Source organism: Lycium barbarum, chromosome 9 (assembly GCF_019175385.1).
Source record: "Lycium barbarum isolate Lr01 chromosome 9, ASM1917538v2, whole genome shotgun sequence".
NCBI lineage: Eukaryota > Viridiplantae > Streptophyta > Magnoliopsida > Solanales > Solanaceae > Lycium > Lycium barbarum.
Window position 1 is genome coordinate 102,114,809 of NC_083345.1, and position 12,973 is coordinate 102,127,781.

At 37.2% G+C, this 12,973-nt stretch overlaps 1 protein-coding gene and 1 long non-coding RNA gene across 2 annotated transcripts; both read right to left on the bottom strand.

The window, feature by feature from the left end:
- Positions 1-5,921: 5,921 nt before the first annotated feature.
- LOC132611313 (uncharacterized) lies at positions 5,922-8,425 on the bottom strand. The gene is made up of 3 exons (XR_009571538.1): positions 7,459-8,425; positions 7,057-7,122; positions 5,922-6,274 (listed from the first exon to the last, which is right to left on the bottom strand). It is a non-coding gene; the product is annotated as an uncharacterized LOC132611313 (long non-coding RNA).
- A 2,645-nt stretch (positions 8,426-11,070) lies between these two features.
- LOC132612086 (uncharacterized) lies at positions 11,071-12,471 on the bottom strand. The gene is made up of 2 exons (XM_060326429.1): positions 11,982-12,471; positions 11,071-11,885 (listed from the first exon to the last, which is right to left on the bottom strand). Exons 1-2 carry the CDS (start codon positions 12,469-12,471, stop codon positions 11,071-11,073), a joined length of 1,305 nt encoding a protein of 434 aa, XP_060182412.1.
- Positions 12,472-12,973: the final 502 nt, after the last annotated feature.

The following is a 12,973-nucleotide window of genomic DNA, read 5'->3' on the forward strand; positions in this document are numbered from 1 at the left end:
ACCTGAGGATGATGATTGGAGAGCTTCTAGGGAGAGAAGAAAAATTGACCTGAGAGATTGGTCTTGATAGAGAAGAGAGTGAAGAGAGAGAAGGGGACTTATGCATATTTTAGGAGAATGAGAGAGGGGATTTTTATATTTTATTACAAGTCACAAGGACTTAAGTGTATAACTTAAAACCTCCAAACTTTTTAAAATTATGAAATATATCTCATTTCCCTTTTTCTAAACCCTAATACCGAAAAATAATTGAAAAATAAATTCAGTGACCATATTCCCAATTGAAACTTGAAAGTAAACCTGTCAATTGGGCGGGGCTGGGACGGGTTGGGCCATGTAAATTCGGGTCACATGGGTTGGACCTGGCCATAGGTTAATGGGCTGGGTTGGGGCCGGCTTTGAGGAGGGAAAAGGGTGTCCGACCCAGTCCCCTACCCGGACAGGGGTACATAGTGGGCTAAGTTGGCTGGGCCAGGTTTTAATTATTTAAAAAAAAAAAAATCTAATCCTAAAATTTATTAAGTTTGATACTTTAAAATCTAGTTGTTGCCAACTTTATTTTAACCATCAAGTTCCTTAAATTATTCTTTTGCCGTATTTTCAATCTATAAATACCATTCATTCTTCTCCATATTATCTCACAATTCCCACTGTCCTCTATCCCTAAATTTCCTACTCATCTAAATCTCTCTCTCTCTCTCTCTCTCTCTCTTCCAACTTCCAAGTTCAAATTTCAAAATTTAAATTTAATGGATAATGACAATCCTCCTCCTCTAGCTCAAGGAGTGCATCAGTGTGGAGGTATTATGCTAAACTAGAAGAACATACGATTTGATGTAGAATTTGTCTACGAACTATGTACCATAGGTCTGGACCGGTCGATACTTTGGTCCGTCACTTGGGTCAGAAACACCCAAATGCATATGCAATTCTTCGTTAGAATTTGAATTTTGAGCTTTCAAGGTTCAAGTTTTAAGCCTCAACTTTCAAGTTTCAAGTTTCAAGTTTCAAATTTCAAGTTTGTATGTTTTCATTTTGCAATGTTAGTTTGTTTGTTTTGATTTGATTTTGCAATGTAAATCGTTCAAGTTTGTATGTTTGGAATTAGTGTTCTCAATTTAAGTTTGAAATTTATTTTAAATTATCGATGTAGTCTTGCATCACACTCTCAACTTTTTACAATATTTGACACTTATATTTAAATGAATTAATTTTTTTTAAAAAAGAAGTCATTTTTGGGGTTTGGCCATTTGCCCAACGGCTGTTCTTGCTTAATAGCCATTGGGAATCTTCATTCCAACAACATATACAAGATATACATGAATATACAATCAACATATACAAGATATACACAAATACAAAAACAACATATCAAAGACATACACAAAGTCATAAATATCCAAACAAGATATACAATTCGTTTTTGGAGTGTTTAATAATATCTCAATAACAAATATACATGGTATTCTTTCAACTGAAAAATATTCTCCAATCAAAAGGTCACAAAAGGTTAAATCAATATACATAGTATTTCTAAAAAAATAATATTATACCAGGTATATATAACATTATACCATTATAATCTATGTTAAATTATACTATGTATTAAGTACATCAGTGTGCCTTCTAAAAATGAATTATACTATGTATATATAATATTATACCTTAATAAAATATAATATAATTAAATTATACCATGTATATTGTAATACATTAGTAAATAGAATACCTCTAAAAAATTATCAGGTATATATAATCATTAATTGAATACTATTAAGTTTTAGTTACATAGTAATTAAGAGAATAATGGGAGTTTAACAGTTAAAGTTGGACTCATCTCCCTATAAAATAGCTAATTTGAGTGACTTATTTAATTAACTTCCAAAATTTTAGAACTATCCCTAAAAATAGGCAAGAAAATGGAAAGCATGGATCTAATATAGGATTGATTCTCGTATACTAGAATCTATTATGAAAGTAAATATTTGATATGCATTAATTAGCGTTGTCATATATATGTAATCATTTTAAAAAAAAAAAATCAAAGTGGGCCTGAACTCGGGCAGAGCTATCGGGCTACATGACATATCCGGCTAGCCCCCTAATTTTTTCCACTAGCCCAGCCCACCACCCTCGTACAGGTTCGGGGCCGGGCCCTGTCTATTTTAATCGTGGAGATACGGAAAGTTAATGATTATGCCGTGGAACATAAGAATATTGCTTTGCGTATGTCTCAAGGAAAGCGGTGCAAAGCCCACAATTTATCTACTATGATTTTTTTTTTTTTACTCTATTCGTGTAAACTATGAGCTTTTATTTGACTCAACTAAGTATCCTTTCCTGTCTTAGAAAACGACATATTGTGTGCAACCTAAAAAATATTAATCTTTGCTCATGGATTTATAAAATTCTAAATCTTTTTTTATGAAAATACTTCAGATTAAGGAGGAAAAACACCCACCTACGCCGCCCTAAACCTCAAATCGCACTATCTCAATGAAGGACATTGAGATGACCACAATCAGAGAGAATGAGATTTTCTTAGTGTTTTTATTTTTTAAAAATAGCAATAGTTGCATGATTTTATTGTCCTAAAATAAATAAAAATAAATATCCAAAATTTGGATGACTATGTAAGGAATTAACTATCAAATTTTAATCTTCCTCCAAACTTTTCCTCAAATAATTCAAACCAAGTAGATAAGAAGTGCTTAAGGGTGTGTTTGGGACGAAGGAAAATGTTTTGAACTGACAATGTTTTTTCTGAAAAACAATTCTAGAAACATAAGTGATTTTCTTACTTATTCCCAAAAGAATTTATACATAATTTACTCAAACACTATATGTGTGTGTAGGCAGAGGGGGAATTACTAAAATATCTTTATTTTTCCACTGAAAAATTTTCAGTGGCTATTTCCCATTGAATGTCAGTGGAAAAAAACCAAAATAGCAGAATTTTCATACGGAAAAATTTATAAAAGTTTCTCAGTGTTTCAATGGGAACCTGTTTCTCACTATGTATTTTCTCAGTGAGATTATTCAGTGAAAATAAGGTGGGAAAATTATAGTTTATAGCACAATTTCTCACTGCAAATCGGTGAAAAAAATCTCATTTTCTAATAATGAGGTGGGGGAGGGGGGAGGGGGGTGCGGTGGACAGAGGTAGGAGTGTTGACGGTGAGGGATGGGGCCTATGGAAAGTGGGGTTGAGGGTGGAAAGTGGGATGAGACAATTAGTGTGTTATGTTAGTGCTCATGAAATTTGTTCACCCTGCTCTTTACTATTTCACTATAAAAGTCATTTTCGAAAAAATAGTTTTTGGACCAACCAACACAAAGAAATTTGAAAAACACCTCACGCAAATACTTCAATCTTCTTCTCTTTTACTGATGAGGGACAAACTTCCTCCCCTCAATTACTCACCTATGAAGCCTAACTAATCTAACCTTTCTGGCTATATGTAATTATCTGAATCTATATTCTTTTTTTCAGCTATTCAACTTTTCCAAACTAATTCTTCTAAAAATAAATACAGAAATACACATTGTTCCAAAAGTCACACAAATTTTGGTTTAATTCTCGGAGATATAACATATTAAGCTGTATGTATACTTGTAAGTAATTGGTCTTTTTCTTCCTATACAGGTAATCTTGCATATTTTATAATAATTTATTATTCTCTTTATTGATACTTTCTCTTTTTCAATTTATGTGTCTCAATTTCTTTTTTAGTTGATTTATAAATGATTATCACTTTCTTATTTAGTAACTCTTTAATTTCAACATTTCGCGTGACATATTTAAGATCACAAGATTCAAAGAATATTTTGATAACACATTTTTAATTTAAAGCAATGAAGTTCAATGGTCTTTCTTATTTCTAAAACTCTAGCCATGTACAATCAAACGAAGACATATAAGCTGAACTGGATGGAGTAATAACAATTGTAATTTCTCAGATGATGAGTGATCGTAAAGCAGTCACACATCCAAAATTAAAATATAAAAGATGTGAATTAGACTTTAACACTTCTGGATGTAATTTCGACCATACATAAACATGCATTCTAATGATTCAACACTTCCTGCCTAACTTTAGAATATCGCAGGCCGGTCGGCAGGATTGAAAATCATAAACTAGGCCATTAATTTTCAATTTAATATAGTTAATTATATTGAGAGTTAAAGAAATAACTTTCATAAAGGTGTTGGAAGCTATTGTTAGATGGTACCACGATAATGCAGATTATTTATTTTGAATTACTACAATAATTCATTGCCAACCCAAAAAAATGTATAATCTAGATTCTGGTGTGCCTAAGAAAAAGAAAGTATCTCTTTCACTGCAGCACACATTTTTCATTTTCAAACTTGCTATTGCGAAAGCTAACTTTAGCTTTATTATCCCATAAATAGTCAAAGCTTGAACTGATAAAGTGTTCGTTGATGATTTTGCTATTTATTTATTTGGCCACCATTTGAAACGAGAGTCTATCTGAATTTTGTACAGTGCAATAGAAGTCTATCTATGTGCGTGAGCTTCAAGGACAGAGTTGCTATTCTTACCGGTGTTTTAAAGGCAGGGGCGTGAGGTACGGCATTTTACTTATCACGGAGCGAGACGTGAGCCTTTACGCCCCATGGATCTTTAAGATTTTAATTTATAATGTAGTAAAATAGTATAATAATACAAATTTATAAAATAAATAAAAAATACATTAATAGTTTTAAAAAGTTAAAACACATGATTAAAAGAACTCTAGAAAACAACACTTCTAACATAATATTCCAAATATAAATAAGGCAATGATATAAAAGCTATTATGAAATGCAATTAACTCTTAGGGGTCGCTTGGTTGAAAACAAGCTATCCGAGGATAACTTATCCTGGGATCAGTTATCCCAGGATTAGTTATTACACCCTCCCACAGGTAGGGTTGTTCACGGTTTTGGTTAAAACCAAAACCAAACCGAAAATTTAACCAAACCGAATTAAAAAACTGACATTTGGTTTGGTTTGGTTTGATTTGGTTTTAAATTTTAAAAACCGATAATATTTGGTTTGTTATGGTTCTATTAAAAAATAACCGAACCAAACCGATAAATTATATACATAAATTTTATAATTATTTATATGTATAATATTAGTTTTTCATAAATAATTATAAATATTTTATACCTTTTAATCATTAATTTAATTTTTGGTCTACTTATTTCACATGATTATTTAAGGCTCATGTTTTTAAGAAGGGATAACTACATGACATAACAAACATATAGTGGGTATTGACATTTAGTAGCTATAGTTTAACTTAATTATTTCTCATAGCAAACATTTGTATATTAATGACATTTAGTAACTATATATATATATATATATATACACACACACACACACACAAAGTAGAATACCCATCACACTATTCACTTCCAACCCAACCCTCCCATCTCTCTCTCCCTTTTCCCCCACTGTTCCGCCGCCGGCCTCCACTGCCGGAGCTCCGGTGAAATCGATTTGCGCTATTTGAACAGAGCTAAAGAGAATATTGATGTCGCCATGGCTGCAGCCATCGCCAGAGAAGTCGCCGGAGCTTACTTCTCCGGCGAACCACAGCAACAACACCAACTACAGCCAACCGGAGCTTACTTTCCTTTTAATGAAAAAATTTTCAGATCTGAAGGTGACGGTGATGATGATGGAGAAAAGAAGGTGAACGAGAAGAAAGTGTACACAGATCTAATCGGAATTTTTGACCGGAATTTTTTTCAAGATCTGTGTATACATACTGTGTATACATACAATGTATACATATTTTTCGGAAGTTTTTTGTCACGACCCAATTTAGGACCATGACCGGCGCTATGGGGTAGCTTTCCCAAAGCAAGCCTTAACGGGAATTTTACAGAAAATCGGCCAGAGTTTCCCCTGTTTTTATGACTATCCAAAACTTTCCTGTCTCAAAATCAACAACAAAAATATCCAATCTCAACCAAACTAAATGCAATCATCCTCAATCAACCCGTTTTCAACGTAATAATACTAAAACATCTCTGAAATACGGGAAAAACGCCTAATACTAGTCACCAGTCTATAATGAATAAAGAATACTCATGGAATAAATCAAATGACTATGGAGCAACTCTAAGAATTCAAAAAAAAAGACCATCATGGATAATACAATCTTGGCCCACGTGGACAAGTGCGGGCTCACCAGGAACTTTCAACTCGTGCTCTCTAGTTACCGTAATCCTCACCAACGTCACCTGCGGTCTCTGGAAAAAAAATAGCGAGGAGTGAGACGCTTGCTCAGTGAGTAATAACACTTAACCACAACCGTTTTTATTGGGGACAAGTTAGAAAACATGCTTATATAATATTCATAAAATATCACGAATAAATGCCCTTTTTTCAAAAACAGTAGCAATAACCAATCTTCTCTATTTTCACATAATCAGAAATCATTTAACAATTCAATAATAAACTCGGTAAATACTGTCATATCAACTCTTATATCTGGGAGGTTTCCAAGAAAGGATCATGTAATCTATATCATGTGGACCCTTTCGTAAAAGGAGTCAAATATAACTGTAGGTCCCTGCTCGAGGGAAAATGGTACATGTATGCTAGTTCTACCTTCCCACTAGCGCGGGCTGTAACTGTAATCTGTAAATACAAGGTGCATCAGGTCTAACGAACCCGCCGTTAGCTACGGGATCCTTCAAAGTCTCCCCCCATTAATACTTTTCTTTGTAAATAATAAATACTCATATGAAAGCATTTTCAAACAATACAGGGCATTTCAATTCTTATCAAATCATGTAATTTCATTTCAGAAACGGTAATCATATCTCAAGTAACGGTAAAACATATCTAGTAACGGTGAAAACAATTAGAATAACCGGTAACCATCTCAAGTAAATTGTTCGGTACTATATCAAGTAAAGGACTTGTCCTACATGCAATTTCAAAGTATCAGTAACACATTTTATTTTCAAAATAATGTATAAACCATGAAGGTTATGAAAATACAAATTGTGGTAAGATTACTACTCACCTCTCGATGCCAACTAACCAAAGCTCGACTCTTTATCGATCCAAACTGCTCAATTCGTGTGTGAATCTATAAATCAATATAAGTTTCTCTGTTATCGTCCGCTAACTCCAAAATCCAATAAATTCAAGGGGTAACCCATCACGATCCCAATTACCCATATCTCAATTTCGCTCAAAAAGATCACTTTTAAGCTATTGATGGACCTAGTAAATTTTATTCCTTACCATTTTCTTTATACCCAATCATTCGTGCTAATTTGCTTCATCACGAGAATGCATAATTAAGGTTATACACTTAAACAATACTCCCAATCTCAATATCATAATTTAACTTAACCCAAATCTCTAAATCCCTGTATATATAAAAATACTAATTGAGATAGGAGCAAAAAGATATGTTTACCTTGAATTGATAACTGAAGTTGAAGAAAGGCGGAAGGAATGTTGAATCCGGATGAAGCTTCTGCTTCTATTTCTAACTTTGCCTCAGGGGTTATTATTATTATTTTTTTAAAATGGTGTAGGTTCTATTTTTTTTTTCTTTTCTAAAGTGGCTGCCCAAACTTCAACTCACATCTCTTCACATTTTGCCCTTATTTCCTTATTACGTATCTGATAGCCAAGGCCCATTGTCTCCTCTTTTTTTTTTTTTTTTTTTTTTTTTCATTTAAGGGCTGCGGCCCAACATGCCCTTTATTCTTTTTTGTTTTTTTTGTTTTAAGTTTAATTAATTAAATACCTACACTTAAATATAGGATATTACATTCTCTCCACCTTAAGAAATTCGGTCCCCGAATTTAAAATAAGAGCATACCTATAGACTGAAACAAGTGGGGATACTTGGCTCGCATATCGTTCTCGGACTCCCAAGTAGCTTCTTCAATGGCATGATTTCTCCATAAGACTTTCACGGACACAATTTCTTTTGACCATAACTTCCTTTCTTGTCTGTCAACAATAGCCACTGGCTCCTCCTCATACGTCAAGTTCTCATCAAGCGTTATAGTCGGTGCTTCCAGCACACGAGAAGGGTCTGATATGCATTTTCTTAGCATAGAAACATGAAACATTGGATGGATAAAAGACATCTCAAGAGGAAGTGCCAAACGATAAGCTACCCCTCCTACGCGCTCAAGTATCTCATATGGTTCTATAAATCTCGGACTCAATTTACCTCTTTTTCCGAATCGCATCACACCTTTCATAGGAGAGACTCGCAAGAAAACTTTGTCCCCAACTGTGAACACTAAATCTCTTCTTCTCTTATCCGCATAAGACTTTTGTCTGCTTTGAGCCGTGAGCAACCTCTGTCTAATTAACTGGACCTTGTCAATAGCTTCTTGTACCAAGTCTGGTCCCAATACATTAGCCTCTCCCACTTCAAACCACCCGATAGGAGAACGACACTGCCTTCCATATAAGGCTTCATGTGGAGCCATCTTAATGCTTGACTGAAAGTTGTTATTGTAGGCAAATTCAGCTAAGGGTAGGTAAGAATCCCAACTACCTCCAAAATCCAGAACGCAGGCTCTCAACATATCCTCCAAGATCTGTATAGTACGTTCAGACTGCCCGTCTGTCTGTGGATGAAATGTCGTACTAAGATCTACTCGTGTACCCAATGCTTCTTGAAAAGATTTCCAGAAGCGGGAGGTAAATTGTGATCCTCTATCAGAGATGATGGATACTGGAACTCCGTGAAGTCGGACAATTTCATTCATAAATATCTGTGCATATTTCACTCCACCATATGTAGTCTTTACTGGCAGAAGTGTGCTGATTTTGTTAGTCGGTCCATAATTACCCATACAGAGTCAAAACCTCTAAGGGTTCGCGGTAGCCCAATCACAAAATCCATAGTAACTCTTTCCCATTTCCACTCTGGAATCACAATCTGTTGTAGTAATCCCGTGGGTCGCTGATGCTTGGCTTTAACCTGCTGACAAGCAAAACAACTAGAAACAAAGTTAGCAACATCTTTCTTCATACCTTCCCACCAATACAATTGTTTCAGGTCATGGTACATCTTAGTGGATCCAGGGTGTATAGTATATCTAGAGTTGTGAGCTTCCCCAAGAATAGTTCCTCTTAACCCATCTACATCTGGTACACATAACCGTTTACCCAGTCGAAGAACGCCATCACGGTCAACAGTAATTTTCTTACTTTTACCAGCGAGGACTTGATCTCGGTATTTGTACACTTGCACATCCTCATATTGTGTGGCCTTTATGTGCTCTACTAATGAATATTTGGCTTGAACATAAGCCAACAATGCCTCTGATTTTCCCACACTAAACCTAACACCTGTACCTTCAAGTTTCAGCATATCCTTCGCCAATGGTTTCTTGTTTGGAGCTATATGTGCCAAACTACCCATAGATTTTCTGCTCAGTGCATCAGCCATAATATTTGCTTTTCCAAGATGATACAAAATAGCACAATCATAATCCTTGAGTAGTTCCATCCACCGACGTTGTCGAAGATTTAGATCTTTCTGCTGGAAAATGTACTTCAAGCTCTTATGGTCAGTATAAATCTCACAAGTTTCGCCGTATAAGTAATGCCTCCAAATCTTTAGAGCAAATACCACTGCGGCCATCCCCAAATCATGCGTAGGATAGTTCTGCTCGTGGTTCTTCAACTGTCTCGAAGCATAAGCTATAACACGACCATTCTGCATGAGAACACATCCTAATCCTACCCGTGAAGCATCACAGAATACCGTGAATCCTCCAGAACCTGCTGGTAAGGCTAATACTGGTGCGGTTGTCAAACATGTCTTGAGCTTCTGAAAACTCCGCTCACATTTCTCTGTCCATTGAAACTTCACATTTTTCTGTGTCAACTTGGTTAATGGGGCTGCTATTCTGGAGAAATCCTGTACAAAACGCCTATAGTAATTTGCCAAACCCAGAAAGCTACGAATCTCTTTAGGAGAAGTAGGTCTGGGCCATTTCTGCACAGCTTCTGTCTTTTTAGAATCCACCATAATTCCATCTTTGGATACAACATGCCCAAGAAATGCAACTGAATCCATCCAAAATTCGCACTTTGAGAACTTAGCATAAACCTCATGTTCTCGCAATGTCTGCAACACAGTCCTCAGATGATTCTCGTGTTCTTCTTGACTACGCGAATAAATCAGGATATCGTCAATAAAAACTATCACAAATTTATCCAGGAACGGCTTGAACACCCTATTCATTAGGTCCATGAATGCAGTTGGAGCATTGGTCAACCCGAAAGGCATCACAAGGAATTCGTAATGCCCATATCGAGTTCTGAATGCAGTCTTTGCAATATCTTCTTCTTTGATTCTAAGCTGATGATAACCAGACCGAAGATCAATCTTTGAGAAGTGAACAACTCCCTGCAACTGATCAAACAAGTCATCTATACGAGGCAAAGGATACTTATTACGTATAGTTACCTTGTTCAGCTGCCTATAGTCGATGCACATTCTTAGAGACCCGTCTTTCTTCTTTACGAACAATACTGGCGCACCCCATGGTGATACACTTGGTCTAATAAAACTCTTATCTAGTAAGTCCTGCAACTTTTTTTTTAGCTCTCTCAGCTTCGCTGGGGCCATACGATATGGAGGTTTAGATATTGGCAATGTGTCAGGTGCCAAATCAATACCGAAGTCGATTTCTCGAACTGGAGGTAATCCTGGCAACTCATCAGGAAATACATCAAAAAATTCTTTCACTACTGGTACACTATCCAAGCTAAGTGCTTTATCTCTTGTGTCACTTATCATAGCTAAGAGGCTTACACAACCTTTCTTCAACAATCGTTGAGCCTTCATAAAAGATATGACTTTACCAACCTCTGGAATTTGACCCCCTTTTAATACAAAGGTGGGATCATTGGGTATCTTAAACTTAACTATTTTGGCGTTGCAATCAACAGTAGCATAACAAGGAGATAACCAATCCATGCCCATCAACACATCAAATTCAACCATATCAAGTACAATCAGGTCAGCTAGAGTATCCCTACCCTCAACTCAAATTTGACAAGCATGATACACATATTCAACTAATAGAGAAGCTCCCACAGGAGTAACAACAAGAAAAGGATCATTTAACATGTCTGGCTGTCTGTCAAACCTTAAAGCAAAGTACGGGGACACATAGGAATGGGTAGATCCCGGATCAATCAATGCAAGTGCATCAAATGAACAAACCGAAAGAATACCTGTAACCACTGCATTCAAGGCTTGAACATCCTGTCTAGCAAGTGCAAAAACTCTCGCCTGTCCTCTACCAACATTACCGTGTACATGATTCCCAGTAGTACGATCTCCAGCACCTCGACCTTTGTTTCCTGTACCAGCGGTACCTGAATTACTACGAGTAGCCTGAGTAGGTGCAGCTAACTGAACGGAAGCCTGGCCGGAATTCCTCGGAGGCTGAGGGCAGTCCCTCATGTGGTGTCCCAACTGGCCGCACCGATAACACCCTCCAGTCAAAACGCGACACTGGCCCAAATGTGGTCTGCCACAGGTTTGGCAGGATGGAGTAGTGGCATACATCTGTCCAGAACTACGATATCCAGAAGATGATGATGATGGCCCCTTGGTACCCTGTCTATGATGTGGTCTATATGCAGACTGTGAAACTGAATCTGTCTGAGAACCCTGTTGCTGCTGTCCCTGATTCCCTGCTCTGCGATTTTCACTAAAGCTGCCACTAAAAGATCCCCCTGTCCTGGCCTTCTTACGTAAATCGTTGGTTGCACGTTCCTCACGTCCCTTGTTTTCAATCTTTCTAGCAAGATCAACTGCCTCTGAGTAGGTCAACGTCTTTATCTGTGGGACTACTGCATTATAGAGACGACCGACCAACCTATCAACAAACCTCCGCACTCAGGCTGCTTCATCAGGAACCAAGTAAGGAGCATATCTATCCAACTTACAAAACTTGGTATTATACGTCGATACATCCATATCTGGAGTCTGAACCAGTCTCTCAAACTCGTTAGCATATTTCTGTCTCAGACTGTCAGGAAGAAAATTATCCATGAACAACTTAGTGAACTCGTCCCATGTCAGTGGTGCTGCTCCTGCAGGTCTCCCTAGCAACAAAGTTTCATACCAGGTATAGGCCATGTCCTCTAGTTTGTATGCTGCAAGCTCCACAGCTCCCTCACTGGAACATCCGAGAGCGCGTAGTGCCTTAAGTGAGCCATCCAAGAACCCTTGAGGATCTGTTGAATTCTCAGAACCTGTGAATTTTGGTGATTTCAACTTCAGGAAATCTTGCAAGGATACCTCGTTGTTCCCAAAAGTCTGAGTCTGTGCAGGTGCCCGAGAATGTGGTTGTGTCTGAGCAGGTGCAATATTATGCTGTTGAATTCTCTCTTGTCTATCCATTCTGTCTGCCAAATCCTCAATAACTCTCTGCATAGATATAAGTGCCTCAGCAGTGACACCCTAATGCGATTGCGGAGGTGGGCTAGCACTCATTTCAGGAGTGGGCTCCCTCGTAGTTCTCGTGGTGGTACTGCGAGTCCTCGTGGTGGTACCGTGGCCCTGTCTGTGAGCTCTGCCTCTTCCCCTAGCGATGGAGGCTGGCTGCCTACCCGAGGTGGCATTAGGTGCCTGTGGAACAACTGTCCTAGCTCCGCCAAAAGATGATCGAGTGTTAGCCATCTGATTACCAAAATAAATAATGTTAGATTCATCTAGTTGACCCTAAACGTCACACACGTAAGGAGGAATAAGAAAGAAAGACAAGACACATCCTATCACGCTCTCGCAGAATCACGATTATGGGAATGGCCGGCAACATAACCATAATTGAGATTCTACTACTAACATGTGCTCCATCAGTCATACCGAAATAACCTAGGCTCTGATACCAACTTTGTCACGACCCAATTTAGGAACATGACCGGCGCTATAGGGT